At 48.2% G+C, this 22,034-nt stretch overlaps 1 protein-coding gene across 2 annotated transcripts; it reads left to right on the forward strand.

Moving 5' to 3' along the window:
• Positions 1–992: 992 nt before the first annotated feature.
• STK11IP (serine/threonine kinase 11 interacting protein) lies at positions 993–20,732 on the forward strand. Of its 2 annotated transcripts, XM_080620548.1 has the most exons (24): positions 993–1,149; positions 1,250–1,452; positions 3,489–3,563; positions 3,852–3,947; positions 4,898–5,005; positions 5,213–5,284; positions 6,247–6,376; positions 6,561–6,664; positions 7,296–7,385; positions 8,469–8,510; positions 8,976–9,143; positions 9,428–9,509; positions 9,614–9,976; positions 10,152–10,342; positions 11,251–11,361; positions 12,118–12,313; positions 13,892–14,383; positions 15,886–16,001; positions 16,193–16,290; positions 16,478–16,656; positions 16,916–17,000; positions 17,473–17,555; positions 19,105–19,328; positions 19,645–20,732. In XM_080620548.1, the coding sequence occupies exons 1-24, from the start codon at positions 1,095–1,097 to the stop codon at positions 19,783–19,785; spliced, it is 3,504 nt and encodes a 1,167-aa protein (XP_080476674.1). In that variant the 5' UTR covers positions 993–1,094; the 3' UTR covers positions 19,786–20,732. The 2 variants fall into 2 exon arrangements, with proteins under 2 accessions (XP_080476674.1, XP_080476675.1); XM_080620549.1 differs by lacking the exon at positions 3,489–3,563.
• The last annotated feature ends 1,302 nt before the right edge of the window (positions 20,733–22,034 follow it).

Here is a 22,034-nt window from a genome sequence, read left to right on the forward strand (position 1 = left end):
TCACAGAGGTACCAGATGGGACAAGTTCGCACAGCCAACAGACACACACACAAACACACGAGAGCAAAACCCACTCCAAAATGGAGCACCAGCACCAGACAGTGACAAAGAGACACCCCTCCACTGGATGTACGGACAGCTCTGACAGACAGACACACGTACAGCTGGGGGAGCAAAGGGATGTAGGCAGGCATTGGGGATGCACTGCACCATGTACAGTGCCGTGCCAAGCCATGTCAAGCAACCGGTATGGTGTGGTGTACAGGATCACAGCACACCAGGCACCATGCTGTGCACCATTCAACACTGGACACCGCGCCGTGCCCGGGACTGTGCTGTGTGCCATGCCATGCACTATGCCTCATGCCATAGACCACACTGCATCATGCCATGCACCACGCACAGCCCGCACCACACCATGCACCGTGCAGCGCCGTAGCGTCCTGCGCCCACCGCACCCGCAGGCTGCCCGGGCTCAGCGGGGCAGCGGCGCTCCCCATGCGTGTCCTCGGGGCCCGTGGGCTGCTGCAGCCGAGGCGGCGGAGAGGCAAACGCCCATGCTAGCCCCCGCCCGGCCCGTACCTCGCACCGCCGGAGAAGAAGAGCCTCCCGCCGCCGCGCCGCGCCTCGGCTCCGCCACCGCGCTCCACCCGACACGTGCCGTTCCGCGCCGGCGGCGGGCGGCGCTGCGGCCCCAGGCTCCTGCCGGCCTTGCACAGGGCGCGGCGAGAGTCCGCCGCTCCGCTTCGTGCCGCCCGTCCCGGGCCGCTCCCGCTTACCGGAGCGGCTGCGGGGCGGCGGGGCGATGCGCCTCCCCTGCAGCACGGGGCGGCTGCGGCGGCGGGGCGGGGGCCTAGGGGCGCGGGCCCCGCCGGGCGGGAGGGAGACGCTGGGGCGGGCTCCATGGCAACCGGATGTAAGTGGCGGCGCTCTAGCTGCAGAGGCCAGCTCGCTAGTGTGGCGGAAGAGCGCTTCTCGGTGGTAACGCGGAAGTGCGAGAGGCCGGCGGCGGTGCGGGCTGAGTTGATCCGGTCCGGGTTGTGCCGGCCCGAGGTCACCTCGGCTCCGCTGCCTCGGCCTCTCCCCCGCTGCAGATGGCGGAGATGCAGACGCTGGTGTGCGGCCTGGCGCGACTGCTGCAGGAAGCGGGTGAGTGACGGCAGCCGCGGGTCGGGCCTGGCCGGCGTGAAGGCCCCGATGCCAGGGTAGCAACATTCACGGCCCGGCTCGTCCTTCCCCTTCCCTGCAGGGGACCTCGTCCTGGACGGCTCCAGCACGCTGACGCTCCTCACCCCCACCCTGCAGCACCTCACGCAGGTCTTCGAGCAGCACCTGGGTTCCCGCAACCAGAACCGGGGCTTCGTGGCCCTGCCCTCGCACCCGGCCGAGACCACCGCCATCCTCCAGGCCCAGTTCCTCTTTGACGTCCTGCAGAAGACTCACTCCCTGAAGGTCCGTACCTATCGTGGCTGGAGACGTGAGGGGCTGGGGTGTTGCAGGGCCTAGCAGCAGAGGTGACTGGCACAACTTGTCTGCTTCAGAGTGGCCTCCTTTGGTTCCCATTGACCCTACCTTATGTGGGTCGGGTAGCTCTCGCAGGGCTGTTGCATGGAGTTGTAGTTCAGTGTGTAGCTGCTTCACCTAAGATCAGCCATGCAACTCAACGGAAAGCTTTTCAGAGTTGAAAACGGGCAGCAGGAGTTAATTATGTTCTGACCTTGGTAATGTGTTGACATTGTTGGGAAAATGATTGTTTCCTGAAATGCTTGAGCAATTCAGGCAGTATCTGGCAGCTGAGTGCGCCCTGAGTGATGATTGATCTGCGTGAGGCAGCAGAGCCAGGTTATTCTAGCAGAGCAGTTGGGTGTTGTATACACCCATAACTTTTGCTGCTTATTTTAGAGTTTTACATGCTCCTGCCTGGGCAGTAGTTCTGGTTGATCTGTTTCGCAGCATGGGACATTGCTAGTAAAATGTCCTTGTTAATTTTAAGAAGTCTGTAATAAAGGTAAAGGTACAGTGCTAGGGATTCCTCAGAGGGCTTTTTGAAAGGTGGTGTTTGTTATGAGGCTGTACTTGGCACTGGGGCACTGCTAGGAGGGTAGCAGAGGTGAAATAGGCCTAAAAAGGGAAAGGAAATTAGCAGCTGTTCTTAGGTTCCACAGCAGTGCTCAGGAGATGTTGTAGCTGAGTGCTACAACATGTGATGTTTTTAAAGGTGCTTTCCTTATGAGACAGATTGGAAAGATTACCTGAATGTTGCTGAGAACATTTTGTAGCAATGTGCTGGGGATAGAGATTGGAGGAGGCCTCAGAGCCTGTGGAGAAACACGGGTCTCCTGGCAGGAGGAGGTGAGAAGGCTGCTGCAGGCAGGAAGATGTTGTGGCGAGTGCTGCTGTTAACAAAAAAATAGGCTCTTTCTGTAACAGACTTGTAAAGAAGGGGAAGTTGCCCATTGTGGTGTGGTAACTGATTTGCTTGGGGAAGGTGGTAATTATATCAGCCTGATCAGATTCTTAAGACAATGGAGTGACAAATGGCTGAGACAGGATACAGAGCAAGGATGGCATCTGAAAGAAACTTCACTAAACTGATCATTAGAGCTTCCCAGTGGGAGCTTCCCCTACAAACGGTTCTGTTCAACATGCTGCATATGGGCTGGCAGGCAGTGGGCAGTGATTCATTGTCACCAGAGCTGTAACTGTGGAAGTGGCTGCAGTGATGAGGCCTTGGGATGTCTGTTCTGCATCTGATGAGTCACTTCTGCGTGAACGTGGATGTAGCTGGAAGAGATGGTCTCTCCATTTGTACTCTGCTGTTTGCAGTGAAAGTGTTAACTACTACATTACTTGCTTTGTTTTAAATATAGCTTATGCACTCTCTATAGGAAGCATAAGAAGCTGAATTTAATAAGCTGCTTTGAACATAAACACAGCCTAACTACCCTGTGGTGCAATTCTCCACTACATTATGCAAAGAGGAAGTTTGCAGGTACCTTAGTCTAATGCTAACAGTGTCTTGGAGACCAGCTCTGTTTTCCATTGTATCTGCTTGTGATTTGCCTTATTTGGCCTGTTCTAGTGAAATGCACGTGCACATCTCCCACCAGTGTTCTAGTTTAGCTCAGTTGCTCAATAAACATAGCTCCAGCAGTTAGAGTTGTCTTTACTTATTAGATTTATTAGCAGTGGCTGGTGAGGAATCCCTTTGGTTCTGAAAGTGGTGAAACCACATGGGTAGGGTAGAAGAATCTATGGTAGAAGTTCTATGGTGGTCTTGTGCTAGCTAACATGCTTTTCTCATTGACCTCTTTTGCACTATGGGGCCACAAGACAGTGCTGATATCAGCACTGGGAGTGAGCTTGTTAGTGAACACCTGAGCTGGAGGGGGGTGCACCTGTTTAAGGTGCTGCAGTCAGTGCATCAGGAGGGGGGTACTGCAGCACAAATTGAGCTTGAGGTGAGACTTATTTTCTGATTTCTCTAGCTTGTTCATGTTCCAAACTGTATTTTGCAATCTGCTGTGAAGATCTTCCCTTTTAAGTCCCTCCGGCATCTGGAAGTAAGTACTAGAGGTAGAACTGGCTTTGAGTCTTACTGACTTAGTTTTGTGGTTGCAGAATGTCTCTACTTCTATAAACTGGGTTGGCTTTTCTGGCCTCCCTAGAAGGCTAAGTCTAAACTCTGGCAACACTTGCTCAGGGTGAAGCTTGGGTATGAGCAAAGGCTGGAGTGCTAGGGAGGGAGGGCTCCAGCAGGGAAATGGGAGATCCGTTGCAGAGGTGGACTGCTGCTCTTACACTGTAATATTTTGATGTATGTTCTCCTTACTTTCTCATGACTGCTGCAGTTGAGGTCTGTCCCTCCACACTGTCTCCGAGGACTGCGATTTGTCTATTCTCAGCTGGAATCTCTAACCTGTTGCAAATGTATCAGTACGCTGGAGGTGAGTATATCTACGCAAATTGTGAGGAAAATTGCAGGAGAAAGGCTCTCTTGATCCTACAGGGATCCCCTTCCCACAGGGGAGATGTAAGAAACAGTGTTAACTATCTTATCAATCCATGTTGTACATGGCTTTTTCTCTCTTCCCTGTTGTGGGGTTCTACTCCTGATTCAAACAATGTTGAAATATTCCCTGGCTGGATACATGTGTGCGCTGTAGTCTCCTTTTTATGTGCTTAAGAATTCCTGGCTCTGGCCAATTTTTTTATCAGCTAGGTCTGACCATTCTGTGTGTCTGGCTGTTTCCACATTCAGAGGCCAGCAGCTGATCAAGGTTTGTTTCATTGTACCAAAGCAGCATTAAATTAGAGCTGATTGTCAGAGAGAATGCTGTGCCCCAGTGTCTTGCATGCACTGGTGTTCAGCAGGTTTCTGAGACATGGAGGCAAGCTCCAGGCATGGAGAACTGAGTAGCGTGGGCTGTACTAGCTGGGGAACTTGGGCTTCTGTCTGTGGCACAGAAGCAGCTGCCTGCTGGGAAACAGGAGCTGCTGGTAGGGAGTGCTTTGAGAGCTTTTGTCTGACAGAGCACAAGTTATTTGGTCAGGGTGTGTGTATCTTCTGCTTTTATGCAAGTCTGGAAAAGGTTTTGCTAGCATGATTTTTTGTGGGTAAGTGTTCAGAGCCTATGAATTGTAACGTGTTAGGTTAACTGTTGCTACTTGAATGTAGGAAGCAAAAGCATCTCCCCTTCTTTCTAAATATCTAGCTGTGGAATTCCCACCACCTCCAAATACTTGAACTAGTGACATTAAAGTAATTGACACTCAAGGCAGGGTGTGTAAAGAACAATATGTCAGCCTTGTTCCAGGCTAGCTGTTTTCCTGTGTTCATCTGCTGTTACTGTAACAGCTAGTACTCATCAAGGAATGGCTCTTCACTTCTTCCTAGGAAATAATTTCAGCATGTGGTGGTGATCTGAGCTGTGCTCTCCCATGGTTGGAATTGCAGACTGTGAACTTCAGCTATAACTCGATCACTGCCTTGGATGACTCACTGGTGAGTGGGGCATCCTTCCTGTGTGACTGAGGGGAAGAGAGGAGATAATCACAGCCAAGAACTGGGCACTTGTTTACTGATACTGCTAGGTCTGGGTGGGAGGGAGTGGGAAGTGTTAATTTTGCTGGCCACTCCCATCAGGACAGGGTTTCCATGCTTCAATGGAGACGTCTGTAGGATCTGATCTAGTATCTTTCCATCCTTCAGCAATTGCTGAATGCTCTGAGAGTCTTGGATTTGAGTCACAACAAGATCAAGGATTGTGAGCACTATTTAACGGTGAGTATCTTGGGCTGAACACCAGAGTTTCCCTGAATGGAGAGGACACTGCTAAAGTGCTGTACTCATTGACCATGTTTCTGCTAAGTGAAGTATAACAAAAGAAATTAAAGATGTGGACCAGCAGGCATGTGATTTAGAGCTAGTGCTTGCAGCCTTGAAACTGTAGTCCTGTGTGTTCAGCCTCTGTGCTATTGAGGCAGAGAAGGCAGTGTTCCTCATCTGCTCTAAGACAGAAGACTTAGTTGTATGTATCACTTGGCACTCCAGCATGCCCAAGTGATAAATACAATACATACAGCATACACTGTACATACGGTCACCCATGCAGTGTGCACTCCACTGTGGCCAAGACTTCAGTGTAATCTGTGCAGCAGGTGGGAATCATGTAGCTGGCATGGGGCTATAGAGACTGCTGTTCGGTTTGTTCAGACTGCCAGTAGCATTTCCTTCTTCCTCGCAGAAATCTGTCAGTTATTTTAGAAAGGTGGTAGTCCATCATGGTAGCATCTGTGTCTCTGGGAATGGCAGTGAAATCCCTGCTCTGCTGGGCTAGATCTGCTTCTTTTAAGAGAAGCTCTGAAACAGCTTTTCATGGAGTTGGAGGGGCTCACAATGTATCATTCACCATCATCCTCGCATAGGTAAGAAAGGGCTTCTTTTGGTAGTTTAATCCTTTCGGTGAGGCAGAGGGTTTAGTCCCTTCCTGTACTCCATTGACGTTAATGAAGAGGGAGAAAGCTGCTCCTAGCAAATTTTGTAAAGCAGCTGGAACCTGGTGAGCACACCTAGACAAACCATTCCAAATGTGAATATCAGAATCTTGCTGCAGAAATAGTCACTTGTTGGGTGACTTTGGTGGGATGGAAAAAATGGTAGGGGTTAGTGCCCCGTCTTGAGTTCAGGATCAAGCTTTGAACCAAGGTCCCAGTTGATCCAGTGCTGTTCTTCTCTCTGAACAGACCCTTACAGAACTAGAGTACCTCAATCTGGCTTATAACTTCCTGTCCAAGGTGCCAAACCTTGGCATCTTCAGCAGATCCAAGCTGGTGACTCTGATCCTACGCAACAATGAGCTTGACAGCATTAACGGTGAGCCCACAAAGGAGAAGCATTTCTGAATTTGAGACCTTTCTCTCTTTCTTCAGGAGGAACCAAACTTGAGAACTTGGGCACAGCTATTTTTACTAGAGTTCAATTTTGGGGAAAAGGGGTAGGTGGGAGGTTCTTAAGTTATATCTTCTAGCATGCTTATGGCTTCCTGCTTTGTTTGCAGGGGTTGAACAGCTAGTGAATCTGCAGCACCTGGATGTGGCCTATAACCTGCTGCTGGAACATGCCCAGCTGGCACCATTGTCCACCCTGCACTATGTAAAAAAAGTAAGCACAAAGCCTGGTGGGTTGGTAGGTTAGAGATGTCATGGTCAGGGAGTGCAAGGTGGAGACTCTGTGATAAGAAGAGAGTTTTGAAAGATCAGTTCAACTCTTGAGCATTTAATTTTAATGTGGGAAGCTTATGGGGGAGCCTTGAGAGACCCACTTCAGTCTGCATTTTGGGTGACCCCTGCTCAAGCTAAACTTTTTCCATATATTGATGCCTACCTTCTTGCTCCCCCTTTACAGTTTTACACTGTCAAGTTCAGTAAAGATCCTCCCTTAATCCTCTGTGGATTTTTGTGTTTGGAGAACTCTGAAGCAGGGTAACTGCTGTCAGTATAGTGCTTGTGAGGGAAGACAGCCTGCAGAGGACTGTTCTCTCAACACTTCTCAGTCAGTACTGAAAAAGCTCCTAATGATTTAGGGGCGTGAGTAGGAAGTACTTTAATTTCCTTCTGTGTTTGTTAAACAAATTTCAGGAAGCATTGTGAAAGCTTAGTCCTCCCCTGGCTTGATCACTGTTCCGCTGCAAGAATATTTACTGAGGCAGAGAAAGCCTGGAGCCTGTAGGCAGATTAGGTCGGGGTATAGAATATTGTTTCTCATGACAATATCTCTTTTTCCCTCTATCCAGCTGCATTTAGAGGGAAACCCATTATGGTTCCATCAGAACCACCGATCTGCAACCCTTGTACATCTGTCCCCTCGGGCAGCCTCCTCCAGTGTGAGTATTAGCCATGTGCCTTCTGTCCCTGCTGTTGAACGTGTAGGGTATTCTGACACTTGAGGGAAAATAAAGGGAAAGAATTTCATAAACATGCAAATTTATTCCAGTGGTGTAACAGTAGTGATTGTTTTGTGGTTTTTTTTGTTTGGAGTGGGATTGTTTTGGTTGTTTTTTTTTTTTTTCCAGGTTGTTTATCCTAGAATTTTTTATGTGGTATGCTGGCCAGGGCAGACAAAGTTGAACGCTGATCTCAAGTTTGCAAGACCTCAGATCTTAATGCATGTTTTTACTTCATCAGTTTTGCTTGCTGATGGTCCCAGAACTGTACGCTATTCCTGTCAGATAGTGACTATATAGCTGGACTTTGCAAAGAAGGGATTCACTGTCCTGACCCACTTTACCTAATTATATACTCCTTTGGCAGCTGTGGCCGTCTCTTTCTTTCTCCCCATCACTCTGCTCTCAGCTAGGTGTCATCACTGTTTACCTTGCACTCTGGTGCTTAGGTCAATTCTTGGTAATCTTATTTTAAGTAAAGAAGCCAGCAAAGACAGTGTTCTGGCAGCTTAACAAAGTAAACTTGCTTGCTAAAGGTCAGAAGTGTTCCAGAGCTGATCTTCCTTCGTATTAGTGTCAAATGGCTAGATTCATTGTCTTCAGCTTGCATCTTGGAACAAGATTTCACAAGCCTTTAAGTTACTTCAAAGCTAGGTAGTCTCAGGCTAGAAGTAGGGAACAAGCTTTGAGATGAAAGTGAGTACCACTCAAAACAATTTGTGAGTTGTTGCACAATAATATATTGTATCGCTTTTGCAAACTTGGATATGTTTCTGTGAGTCATAAAGTCTGTAAACATGAAACACAATGGTCCCTTCTGACCTCATATGCTATTAGATCAAGTAGCTACAACTAAAGAAGTGATTGATAGGAGGGAACAGGATTGTTTCTGGTAGTCTTTGCAGTTTTGTGCCAGGGATCTCAACCCTAGGGTGGCCTGAAGGGGAATATGAGTCAGCAGATGTTGTTGTAAGTATGTGCCAGCCAAAAGGAATCTGAAAGCAAGTGCGTCTCTAATTACAGTTCCTCTTGGATGGGGAGCCACTCTCTTCCTCAGACCTAATGGTAAGTACAGTTGTTGTAAACTGATCTTACTGGCTTTGGGAGTGGGAACTCTGACAGATTTTTGCACTGTCATGTGTCCCATTAAATCTGTATGGGCTGCCTTGAGTCTTTGACGTAGTCCGTTTTGGCTCAGTCCATGCTGATTGCTTGTAATTGTTGGGACTGGCCATGGGAACTTATTTTTCCTATGTAGCCTTGCAGAACTTGGAGCGTTGCCTGTTTCCTCTTTAGGTACTATCTGGTACTTGACACTTGAATTACATGTCAGCAAAACAAACAGTTATTAGTTTTCCATCTGCTGTTTTTAAGAAACGCTGAGATTGAGTTAAATTAGAGTGGTCATGATAAACAATACAGTTAATGGGGAAAGCTTGGGGTGAGGGGCAGGAATGCTGTCAGTTGTGGCTTGGTTACCGTGTCTTCCCTTTGCACTCAGCAGGCAGCATTCTCTTCTTTTGGCTTTAGCACCTTCCAAGACTTGTGCTAAGTGTGTCACAGTCCATCCACACTTCTACCTCAGAGAAGACCACACTGGACCGCAGTGCTCTGGACAGTTCCTGTGCTGCAGACTTCAGTGACAGTCAGTCCCCAGCAGAGAATGTGGCTGTGAGGCTCCCTCGGAAGAAAAGCAAGGTCTGGGTCTGAGACAGCTTCTTAACCATGCAGTTGGCATGTTGGGTGAAGGGGCTGCCTTGATGTGGAAGCCCAGTGCAGTGAGCTATGGTCTTGTTCTGACTCAGTAGTAGTGCTGTGTGTTAGGAAGGGGCTGGGCTTAATGTCAATCTTGTTATACTGTGATAAATGTTTCATGGTGTACTTCTGCACTGTAACAGCTATGAACCCTTGGCAGAGCCCCTCATCAGATGCCATTTTGGTGGTTCTGGAGCCTCCAACTATTCTTATCCCATTTGTTCCAGGGAAAAGTCAAAGTGCGCAGAGCAAGCATTTCGGAGCCCAGTGACACAGAACATGAGCCCCAGGCTTTATCTCTCTCTGCTGGTGAGGCTTGGCTTCTTCCTCAGTAACACAGCAATTGAGCTGCCCATAGAGGAGTGCTCTGGTGCGGTGGCTGTTTTCATGCTTCCCAAGTTTTTTCTCTGCAGGCCTGGTTCTACAGCATCAGAAGGAGATGAAGCGTTTGGACAGCTTCAGAGATCGCTTTGGTGTTGACTGGCTGCAGTACAAGAGACACTTGGAGGAGCATGACCAAGTACCTGTCATCTGCCGTATTCGTTCTGCAGATGAGATCACAGGCAGACCTCCTGCAATGGACTTGCAGAATGAGAGCTCTGATCCAGAGCAAGGAAAATTCCAAGTATCCCAGAAAGAATCTTCTCCCCCTTCGGGTGGTACTGAGAAGGAGGAAGAGCCTGAAGAACAGCTAGATGAGCCTGTGGAAGGAGAACAGAGAGAAGAGGAGGCAGATGAGCTAATGCTTGGGGAGGAAGAAGAGGATAAGCCAGAAGGTAAACAGGTCCTTTCACTGCTATGTTTGAGGGCTTGGGTGATGACAGAATAGATGGATTAAATGTGACATCCCTGAAGCTTTATCATGATGCACAGTGGGAACTCTAAGGACTTGGGCCAAGCAGTCCTGAAGCCTTCTGTGTATACTAACCTGTACTGTGTCTTGTTTGACAGTGGACCTTTGCCAGCCAGTGCTGGTGAGCCAAATAGAAGGTGAAGGGGACCCAGAGCCAGAGTGGATCTTCCTGCGAGTCACAGCTAAGCATGTGATTGAGGTGGAACTGAAGGCTGCCAGGGTCCTCCACAAGCTGGAGCTGAAATGCCTGCAGAAGGTGGAGACCTCCGAGATAAGCTGGAAGAGGATGGTGAGTTCTGTCTCTGTGTGAGCCTTTGGCATTTTACTCCCTGTGTGGGCCAGCATTATGGATTTAGGCTTCCGTCAGAGTACCCTGCAGGTCTTTTCCTGGCTTGTGCAAAGCCTGATTGATTGAGCATCTCTTCTACCCAATGCATCTGTATTGCTTAAAGTACCTGTGATAATGCAGCATAAGCCAGCATCAATTCTGTTCCAAAAGTGGATTAAAAAAGACAATGTCTGGACTTGTTCCAGTGTGCACACAGGATTGAGAAACTTATCAAGAGGAGTCTAAATGAAATGTAGACCTCCTTTGCGTTTATTCATCATTGGGATATCACCCTAGTCTTGGAGGACTGTGGATTGCACTTTTTCTTAGACAGTACAGCACTGAGCCTAGCGTGATGTTTAGAAAGCTACTGGTAGCTCACTGGACAGTTTTCCATTTGCTCTAAGTGCATTCTTTAGCATCTGTTTAGCTTTTGTGGTTCCTATGAAATGAGTTTGGAAATCTCTTCTTCCTTGTGGTAGGATTGTAACATTCAATGTGTGCATGGACATGTTCACATGCCTCTTTAATACTGTTTTCCTCAAAAGCTTCCAGTTCATTTTTTTCTTCCTGCCCTTGTATGTCTTGAATGTTTGTGGCTTGATGATCTTCTGAAATACCTCTGTGAAAGGGGGCTTTGTTTGAAATGCTTTATTCTCAGCACTAGTAAACTTTATTACTTATTTATTTATTTGTCGGTTTGTTTGTGCCCATTTTACTGAGCTCCCAAATGCTATAAGCTATGGTGAGCTACTCAGGGCTTCCTAAATTAAGTGCATGTATGGCTGTGTTTCAGCCAGTTGTAAACAGATGTCTGTATACTGGAACTACAGCCTCTTTCTAGAGATGGTGTTTGCTGTCTCCTGCAGGACCTGGAGCGAGTTTTCCCTATCCTCACATTGCATTTCAGCTACATTCGCAAGGACCGGCAGAAGCGCAAGTATGTGGTGCTTGAGGACTGCCCAGAGCAATGCCTGCAGGTAGGGAAGGTAGAGGGGGAAGCCTGGGGAGGGCAGCAGTGTTACTAGAAGACACTGAATTCTTCCAGCCAGCACAGGGCCCCTGTTCTGAGAATATGTGTGCATCCACTGCCCTGTGACAGCCCATGTCTGGCTTGTTAGCTCAGGATTTCTTCTGCTGCATGTATGACCTGCAGAAGGCCCTGTGAGTATGGCCATGAGCTGTGGAGCTCCTGAAGCATAAATGATGCTCTTGGGGAGAAAAATTAGTAGTCAAGTTAGTGATCGTTGCTTGCTGTGCATGGGCATGTTTCCTGAGTGCTGAGTGATACAATAGCCTGTACTGAGCCCTCTGGACAGTGAGAGTTATGGCAGCTGTGGTCTGCACAGCTGCTTTAGGGACTCTGGTCTCAAACCCAACTTTTTTTCTCACGGTACTGTTGTTTAAGTACATTTAAACAAGTTGTTAGAGAGAAAGCACAAATAGATGGGACCTTTGAGACCAGAGTTCCAGGGAGAGCCCATCACTATGTAGACAGAAGGCACAGACCAGCAAAAACAGTTTATCTTGGTCTTCTGCAGTGAAGCTCTGTACCCTTGGCAAGTCTTGCACAGACTGGCTGTTGTACTCTGTTAGCTGGGAATTTGCCCTGTGCCCTTTGCACTCTGAAATGCTGTAATGAGGCATGTGAGAAGACTTGCTGATGTCAAAGGCTTGCTTTTATTAGGATGGTTATAGCTGCCTGCTAGCACTCTTCTCTGTGCTTTTACTTTTAGTGTGTCCTTGAAGTGTTGTCCCCAGCTGTTGAGGAGAACCAGCGAAATCAGGACCAGGAGAAGGGATCCACGAAGCTCCAGTGCCTAAAATGCAAGCAGGAATTTTTGCAGTCCCTGGCTTCCTGGCATCAAGGTTCCTATCCTTCAGATGTTGAAGATGCCAAAATCCTGGAGACCCTAGTTGCCTCACATCAAGGTAGGATGTAGTGCCCAGAAAAAGAATGCTTGTTGATGTCCAGGCAGACTGTGAGGATGGCAGCTGTGGTGTAGAGCACAGAATGTATAGGACAGGGTGATAACTTGGCTGTACTGGAATTAGAACATGTTGTAGATGTACTCTCACTTGGCCCACTTGAACAGGGAAGAGCCTCCCTTGTTCACTTGCAGGAATAAGCCGCTGTTTTAAGGTTAAGCAAACAGCACATCTGTTGTGCGTGTCCTGTGGTCTAGGAGAACATCGGGGTACTAGAAAATGCAAGGTGGTCCACAGAAACCTGAAGTCTGGGAGAGGCTTTAAACATCGTGTTGTCTCTAGTCCCGTTGAAACTGTGACCAGTTCTGCCAAAGAGACTAACTTGTTCTAAAGGGCTTTTGCTAACAGAGCCTTCTAGGCAAATCAGCTCCAGTATTTCAAGTAAAACTTTAGCTGTTGGACATCAGAAAACCAACTGAAACCCTAACCTAAGTCTCCCTGGCTGTAATCTTAAGCCCACTCTTGCTTTCTTTATAGGGAATGATTTACTCCTCTTTTTTTTTGTTGTTGTTGTTGTTGTTTTTTTGGGGGGAGGGGTTGGTTTGGTTTTTTGTTGTTTTTTTTTTTTCTTTTTTTTGTACTTGGGGGCCATTGTTCTCCCCCCACAGCTAGTCCTGTCTTCTGTCCTCCAGACTAAATAAGTTCAACTCCCTAGAGAATTTGCTTGTCAGTCATATCTCATACAATCCAGTTTTTATTGCTGGTCTCCTTTGTACTCTTTCCCATTTTTCTCTGGGTGTCTGAAACTAGATGTGGTTATTTTAGCTGAGACGTGGTTAGTGCTGAGTAGACATCACCTGATTGCTGAATTTTTCAAAGTTCAGTTTATATTTGGAGTGGAGAGTGCCCCATCTTAGCTCAGAAGATGCTGCTCGTTTGACAAAGTATCCTGGGATTAAAGTACTGCAGTTAGAGCAGAAGTGTTATCTTTGCTGCAGCACTTTCCTCCACCCTGGAACACTTTCTCCCACTGCACCAGGGTAGTGGGAGTCCCAAAATCCAGCTGGGAGTCTGCTGTGATGTGGTTAAAGGGAGCATCAGGAATTGGGGTCAGGAAAATGAGAACATCTGGAGAAGGGACATGACAAGCTTGTGGTTTGGCTGGCTGAAGGACAAACTAAGCTGCTGTAAGGTGGCTGAGGAAGGCTGGTCATGAGCTTGGGCTTCAAGGGCTATGTGAGCACTTGTGCACGTGAAGTGGAGGAAAGTCATGAGCCAAAGCCCTGATGTAGTTTTGATTGCAAGTACAGCACACACTGGTTACCCTAAAACTGACCAAAATTGTTTCGAGTGGATGTTGGTACTGAGCCAGAATTTCTCATTGATTTGTGAGGGAATGTGCGTAGGATATGATTCTGAATAGAGCTGCTCAACCAGCTGCTCAAGCCTGACTGTAACTATTGTCTGCTTTGAAAGGGATAGCTTCTGGTTGGCAGATTAAAAAATATATATATATTAAAAAGTAAAATCTTGTTGGGAGAGTTGTTCTGGTTTTAGTTTGTCCCTGACAACCTCCCACAGATGCTGCAGCAGCGAGTGCATCCATAGTCTGTCCCAGTTGTTCCAGTGACCACGTGGTCATCCTGCCTTCAGAGGTATGCTCCAGCACACCTTTGCCACCTGGCCCCAATAGCATGAGTGAGGACCTGTCAGACTCTGTCCTGGAGGGAGGCAGCCAGCAGGACAGCCCAGAGGAAGCACCTGCCCTGGCCAGTGAGAGTGGGAAGTTCCTCAGCGGGGAGGACAGCTCAGAGATTGACACCAACAACAGCACCAGGACGCCGGAGCTGAGCAGCGAGCACGACAGCACTGTCCATTCCAGCTCCCGCAGTTCAGATGGTGGCTGCGGGAAGAAGGAGCTTGCCATGAAGAGCCAGTACTTGTCCTTCAGTCACACAGACACCAATGGGGGCAGCTTGATGGGGAGCTATCGTTACGGTGTTTCTCGTGGGCCTACTCCTTCCCAGCTCTCTTTGAACTCTGAGTCTGAGGAAACATGGAATCTTAGTCCCTGTGAGTATGTAGCTGTGCTGGGTTTAGGGGTGTGCACGGTTTGGTGTTGGGCTTTATCACTGGTGCTTGCAGGGTGCACTGCCTCCAGTTTAATGGGAAAGGGGTGGGGGGGGGGGTGTCATCAAGCATGAGCAACACTGACCATGGGTCTTGTGAGCAGAGTTTTTTATTCCCATCTCTGTTTGTTCTTCATGCCTGAAGGCAGGGAAACCTGAGTCAGCTCCAAATCCCTAGTATTGCTCAGATTCTGAGTAATAGGGTCTTGTTCCAGGAGCTGCACTGCTCACTTACAAATACACTGGCTTCCTGTGGCACCAGTGAGCTGCCAACTGGAGCATTACCTTTGGAGAATAATATGCGGAATTCCTCTGCATTTATTCTCTGGCCTAAGTACATTGTGAGGCTGGTGTTTTTATAGGAGGAGATGGTTAGTGGATCTGTGGTTACTTGTGCTTTCCTCAGTGGTCTTTGTGAGCTTCAGATGGTAAAGCCTTTCCATAGCAGAGATTGTGTGCTGGCTGTGTGAGGACTATTGTGCAAGATAGCAGTTAGTAGGAGGTCCGCAAATGCGTTTTATGAAGGACCTTGGATTTCTGATGTATCAGAATGCCTTTGCTTGGGCATCAACTTGTTCTTTATAGAATAACTTAAATTGGAAAGGAGCTATGGAGGTTATCTGGTCAAGCTCACCAAGTGACTCTAGAGCAACTGCAGTCTAGTCCTGATTTGCAAAACCATCAGCTTCTTGATCTGTAGAGATCTCCCGCAGCCTTTCAAGACTGCTGTGCTTCTGAAGAGGAGTTGGTATAGGATCAGTGTTTAGGCCTGCCATTTTGTTTCATACACTTGAAGTGTGAGAAATAAAGCAGTCTCTTGTTTCAGGACAAATCACAAGACTCCAATTAAAAACTGAGCCCATGTAAAGGTTCCTGCTGAGAAGTTGATGAGTGTAGTTGGTGGGGAACAAGCTCCGCTGGGAAGTACGTGTTCTCAGGCAGGATTGTGGCTATTGTGTAAATTATTTGATCATACAATTGCATGACAAACCTAATTGTGTTCTTAATCAGTTTTATTGCTCTCTTCCTTAGTCTCCTTCATCTTTACCCCAGTCAAAGTCAGAGTTTAAAAAGCTGACCTGAGCTGACACCAGCTGAAGTTAGAAATGTTTTTTTGGCTTTGTGATTAAGAATTGCCCGCCTGCCAAATGCGACAGCAGTGCAATGTCCTCCTGCGACTGAACAGTTGAGCAAAGGTTGAACAGGGGTTAGAACAAAGCTTTGTATATCTGTAAAAGCAAGTTTTGGAATGATAGGGTCTCCTCATGTCCCCACATTTAGATCTGGTGCCTGGAAAGCCATGGCTGTGGGCCTTTTTATGAAGGAGAGACTTAATGGAAATAGGTGTGCAGAGGGGGTGATGCTGCTGCCCTGGTGCCGGTCTGCATGCTGGGGCAGCACCTGGTCAGTGGGCAGAGTGTCAGTCCTACCCTTTGCCCTCCTCAGCTGTAAATGGCATCCTGAACATGAGGGACTTCCGTTCAGTGGATCATCGCCTGAAGCTGTACTTAGATATGGAGGTTTTTGAGGAGAACTCCGAGGAGTTCCAGTGCTTCCTGAAGGTGAGCTCCCGGAGCACCACTCTTACAGCTCCTTGGCTGTCCTTTGTGCCACCCTGCAAGTTCTGCATTGGGGTGGCATCCCAGAGACTGTGGGGTGTGAAGGGAGATGAAGTGTGTTTGAGTCAGTCCTTTCCAAGGGTGGGCTGGCAAGGGGCAGGCCAGTGCTGTGAGCCACCCTCTCTGTACTCTAGGTGGTCATGGTGAAGTTTGGCCGACAAGAAGAGTTCCTCTCAATCCTGGTTGCCTCTGATATCAAGATTTATGTGCTGGAAGTCACTGGGGCCATCAGGTGAGGCAAATGGTGGCAAGTGAGACCTTGCAGCAAGGCTGTGAGTGTTGGGGAGTGCCAGCCTGTGATAGCCTTAGCCTGGAGGTGTGGGGACATGCAAAGGCTCTTCTGGCAAACCTGCTGCAGTCTGATGTGGGAGAGGAAATAGAATAGCCTGCTGCAGCTGAGGACTGTGCTCTGTGATTAGGGGACAACCTGCAGACTGGCTGAAGAAGAATGATTCTCACTACCTGTCTGATATTTCCTATCTGGAAGTGGGACTCTGCCACCAGAGCTTGCGAATGGAGTTTGAGAACCCAAAAGCCTCCTACAATCTGCTGATACGGAGTCAAAGCTGCTGTGACCAGTTCCTGCAGACCCTGACATGTAAGAGCAAAGCTATAGTGGGGGCACAGAGTGGGAAGGAAGAGGATTTGGAAGATTTGCTCATGGGAGAGCTGCCAGGAGAGCTGTAGTTTGTTTGTTTTGGAAGTTTACTTCTTGCCTGCTCAGAAAAAAGTTGGGGGAGAACCCCACTGGCATCATAACTTCCAGTGCCTCTCTGTAAACTAGAGAACCATCCTGAGCTATTGTGTACTGCCCTTGGGCTTGCAATAAAAGATGTCTACCTTTTCCCCCTCTTTAGATCTCCTGCAAGAAATGCCTGCTAAGTGCAGGAGTAAGGTGAAGGAAATCCCCACTGTGAAAATGAATCCACATCATTGGCTATGGTAAGAACAGCCTTTGAGAGGTTGTGGTTTTGGACAGAAGAGAATGTCTTGCTTGTCCAGCAGTGCCTGGGAAGCATAGTACTCAAAACAGGGCAGCACAGGAGGAAGCACCAAGACTACAGTACAGATTTAAGGCAGCTGGCTCAGGTGCCTGCTGCTCAGGGGGTGAGCAGGCAAAGGGGTGTCATGGACTGAGCCAAGCAGGGCAACTTCAGCTCTCCTGGAGGAGCCTGAGCATAATGTAATGGAGGGAGGAAAAGAAGGAAGCTTTTCTTTCTTGCCTTGCAAGAAGCATTTGGTCCCTAGCTGGCAAGGTGGTAGGAAGAGTAGTAGGAGAAAGGAGTTGTACAACATCTGGAAGAGATGGGTCCCTCTCTTCCCTAAGGGGACAAGGAACAGTAGCTAGCTCACAGCAAACCTAGACTGGAAACAGAGTGCTCCCTTGATTGGCCCACTGTTGTATCTCCTCCAGGCCTCTGCTGGACTCCAAGACCACAAATTCTGCAGCTGCAAATGACACTTGTTTCTTCTACCTGCTGGCCTACCTGATCCAAGGTACAGGAGATCTCAGTGTTCAGGTGTCCCACACCTTGTGCCGTCTGCTTTCATGCTTTCTTTTTTAGTGTACAGTCTGTTGGAAAAGAGCTGAGACATTGGTCCAGCAGCAGGATGGGGCAGGGGCATGGGTGAGGGCTCTTTTTAGTGTTGTGATGTGTTAGGGTAGCAGCATGCTTCTTTCTGCATGTCTGGTGAGTCTCCCAGCCCTTTTCTGCAAGGAAGTCCTGGCTCTAGGGAGCAGCTGGTCTTGCACACCAGGTTTGGTGACAACTCGAAACAGCTTCTCAGAAGCTCGAGATTATCTAAGGGCTGGATCGTTGCCCTCAGCTGAGGGAAAGCTGAAGAGTCATACACACAGCTGGCTTGTGTAGGGAGCTGAAAGGCTTTTCTGTTTGGAAAAACAGAAGCAGGTATCCAGAACCCAAGGAAGTAGGACAGCAGCAGCCTGCTGGAGCCAAACCATTTCTGTTCCAGGGCTTGCTGAGGGCCAGATGTGTTAAACCTGGGATTTGAGTATTCAGTGAACAATTCCAGTGTCCTCTTAGCCTGGGAGACTGAAAAAATCAACCTAGCTGTTAATCACATTCTGACCAGTTTGTTACTGCTCTTGCACCCTTGTTTACCATTGGCTATTGAGGAGGTACCAGAGAATGAGAACCAGAAGGAATCTGTGGGAAGTATGTTTATTTCTCACCTGAAGCTGAACAAAGAGCCTTTGGAAGAGCTTAGTGTGTTTTTAATTCCTCTACAGTTTTCTTCTTTTTTTGAGTATGGTGCCCAAAACCACATACAGTTCCAGCTGATGCCTCATTGCCAAGTAGACAGAACTAATAAAATATCCCATTTCTGATATTCCTACTAATTCCCAAGAGTGAGATGCAACATCTTGCTGTAGCAGCTTGTGATCCCCTGTGACCTCAGCCAGTTCTCCTAGTGGTTCCCTATTCGTGTGCGTCTGACTTATTCCCCAGTTCTAGTGCCTTCATTTGCATCCACTGAAATCAACTGGATATTTATACTCCCGACAAAACTACATTGCTTCCTGTCATACTTATGATGCATCCCAACTTGGTATTAAACTTTATGTATGTGCTCTCTGTTCTAGCCATCAGATACCTGCAGCCAGACAAATTCAGGACAAAAAAAGGCAGCCTTTTAGCTGCCTAGAACTGCTGACTTTTAAGGAGTAATAAAGTATCGTTTAAGAGGTCAAAAGACTCAAGTGTCTTTTCCTGCCTTACATGAGGACATAGACTGGACAAGGCTTGCTGGGCAATGGTCTTTCATATGTATGCTCCTGCAATGAGTTTGGATAAGCCCAAGCAACTCCTTGGATAAGCTGGTCAAACCCAGCCACATTTAGCTACCATTCTCCCCCTCTTCAGTTAGGAAGCTGGATAAGGCTGTTCACCCAGTTGAACAAAGGATTGATTGAAAAAAGGATTGCTGAAAAGGATTTCCCTAGGGGAGGAATGGAAAGCAAAGCTGGTTTTGTGGTGACTCAGGCTCTCAGCAAAGTATCTCCTATTCTCTCATAACCTTTTAGGGGCATCTGCTTTCCCTGTGACTCTGCTGAGCACCCGAAGCATGCTGTTTCTGCTGGAAGAGAATCACCAGTGGCAAGTGCAGCCCTGCTTGGATGAAGATGACAGGGCAGAAACATCTAGGAGCAACATTCAGTTGAAGGAGAAGCAGCCTATCAGCAGTATTAGCAATGTCATAACCTATCGTCTCTGTCCTTGTGACATCAAGCTGATGCTTTACGATGAGGTAACTGGGGGGGGGGATCATGGGGCATACAAGATGCTGGGGGCTGGATTGTGCTCCAGTCCTGTTCCTGCCAAAAGTAACTTGGGGCTATCATCTTCCATCCTAACCTAGGGCCTTGCACCACAGAGGCAGGGAAGCACAGCAAACTGCTGTGTACAGAAGTCATGCAGGGACATTTCCATGGCTGGTGGCAGAGATGGAGAATGTCACTTAGGGAGGAGCTGGCAGCTGCACTGGGGAATAGCAGCTCAGGGCTGATGAGTGCCTTTCAAGCTAGGCCTTGCTCATTGTCCTCTTTCTCTTTCATCTCTCCCAGGTGCTGAAGGTGGAGAGCACTTGGCACATCCGCACAGAGTGCCCTGAGCTGCTGGCAGACCTGGTGGAGTGGATCCGCAGGCCCTGGGAGGAGATGTTCTCAATTGAGCTACGGAAGGCTGTGTATGAGGGACTGGAGTGAGCTTGCTTGCTGTAGGCAGGCAAGACTTGGGAGTCCAGAGTGCTACTGTGCTGGCAATGGTGCACAAGTGTCTCCCATCTGACTTCGCTGTCCTGTGGCCTCTGCTTTCTACTTTGCTCTTGCCCCTGGCCCTTTCTGGTGAGGAGAAGGGGAGCACATGATGGTCCAGACTGCACAGTCACTCACTCGCACTGGGCTGGCCATGGAAGGAAGAGGTGGAGGGTGTTCCCTATAATACTGCATAAGCTACACAGAGTTTTAACTTGGCAGTGTCTGCTAGTATCCTTCAGGGTCATATGGCGTGTCACTGAAGGAAGAGGGGAGCAAGGCCAGAGCATGTTCAGTGGGACATGCGGTGGTATTTGGCAAAGAGTAGGCCAGAGGCAGTTGCGGCCTGTGGCCTTTTTAGCAGGTTTATTTGCTGCTTTCCTTGCTAGCTGTCTTGAAACAGCTGCCATTATCTGCTGCTGGTATTTTTTTTCCTCCTGCCCACCCCCCTTGTCCACTGCTTCCCTAAAGCTGCTGGCTTCAAACAGGATCCTTGATTGCACAAGGGCATGAGCCATGTTGTACTAGTAACCCCACAGAGAGTCCTTACCTGCCTGCCTGCCTGCCAGGGCACAGCTCCATCTGCTACTGTAGTTTTTCACTGTCACTGGGGAGGAGGGAGTTATGAGGCTCTTAGCACAGAAATGTGATGCTCATTGCTTAGGGGTCAGGACCCTGGGTGGGCACTGGCAGGTAAAAGTGAGGCTTAGGCCTTTCTGAGCAGTCCAAAAGCAGGAGTGTATTTTAACATGAGTTTTACTATTTTCTATCTTAATAAAAGCTTATATTTATTGAATTGTCACATTTTCCTTGTTTCATCCTCTTGCACTGCTGTAATGTCTTTGTAAGGTCTTGCTGCTTTGCAGCAGCCTCAAGGGTTCCCCAACATCATGCAGGGTTCAAGCCATCCTATCCCTCCTGTTCTCGATGAGTGCTGATGGGCTGCTAGACTAATCTCTTCTACCTGCCTGGCTCCCAGACAAGCAGCAAACAAAGTAACAAAGCCCACACAGAATTAGGCTGACAGCAGGCACTGTTTGTGTTCTCCTGTGACAGTTGGCCTCAGGTAACCATCTGGTGGGCTTCCAGCTGCAGCAAGTTGCTTGCTGTCCCTCAGAGGCATGCCTCTCACAGGAGCTGTTGTGGCTGTGGAAGTGGGAGTACCTGCCCCATGGTTCTTCCCTGTACCAGGCTTTGCCTTGTCTCAACCTCTCCTGCAGAGAGTTAAGTGCAGCTCAGAAAATGCGCCTTGCCTGGACTTGCTGTGTCACAGGCTCTTCTGTACCCTCCCCAGTGAGAGATACTGGAGATACTGTCTGTGGGGTTTTGATACAGTTGAAGCTATCTGTGGGGGTGAATGTGCATTAAGGTGCTGCCAGGTGGGATATGATACACCAAGCAGGGACCTTTCCTGGTGGTGGCTTCTGTGTTGTTAAGAATGTTCAATCCACAGTTTCAAGGCAAGTTTTCTGACCACTGAATTCTTAGTGACAAAACCTCTATTTTATGCTGAAGTGAACTTGATTTCTTTAAAGACACGTATTCAGCATCAGTGACCTCATGCCTGTTTTCTTTGGATGCTGCAGCTCTTTGCAACTGTCTCTACAATACCCAAACTTTCTACCTACCCAAAGCTGGTGTTTGTGGCTTCAGTTTCTGTCATCTAGAAAACAGCAGTGACTGGTTCCCGCAGCATCCTGCTGCTCCAGACTCTGCTGGACAGATGAGATAAAGTTTCTTTCCGTGCTCAAACCCAGCTATGCTATCCTCATAGCCTTAGAAGAGTGGTAAGTTCAGTTTCCATAGTTTGCAATGGTCTGAAGTATACACTGTTGGATGCTTTCTTGGAATTGCTGTACTATTAGACTTTCTTCTGTCATTTCCAGAAGCAGTTGACTTGCTGAAGGCCTGCACTGGCTGATATTTTTATGTAGCCTTCTACAGACTTGATTGACACAAACTGTACTGTCTTAAGGCAGATGTCATAACGCATTCCACTTTCTCCCCTCTTCCTAAATGGGCATATGGCTGCTGCTCTCCATTCCTTTGGAGCGATCTCAGATCACAAGTGGGAGTGAGCTCAGTGGATGCATAGCAAGCACCTAGCATTTTGGCCAGGGAAAGGAGCTTGAGAGAGCTGAGCCTGTAAAGACCGACAAGGTTTGTCTTCATCTTGCCATTTAAGGAGCTTGTGTAAGTTC

This window comes from Psittacula echo (genome assembly GCF_963264785.1).
Source record: "Psittacula echo genome assembly, chromosome: 6".
Taxonomy (NCBI): domain Eukaryota; kingdom Metazoa; phylum Chordata; class Aves; order Psittaciformes; family Psittacidae; genus Psittacula; species Psittacula echo.

What these genes read in the sequence shown, in the direction of transcription:
- STK11IP (XM_080620548.1), top strand. Translation starts at nt 1,095, where the DNA reads ATGGCGGAGATGCAGACGCTGGTGTGCGGCCTGGCGCGACTGCTGCAG. An exon ending in GCGACTGCTGCAGGAAGCGG is followed by an intron (nt 1,150 to 1,249) that starts GTGAGTGACGGC and finishes CCTTCCCTGCAG; the next exon opens with GGGACCTCGTCCTGGACGGC. An exon ending in AATGTATCAGTACGCTGGAG is followed by an intron (nt 3,948 to 4,897) that starts GTGAGTATATCT and finishes ACTTCTTCCTAG; the next exon opens with GAAATAATTTCAGCATGTGG.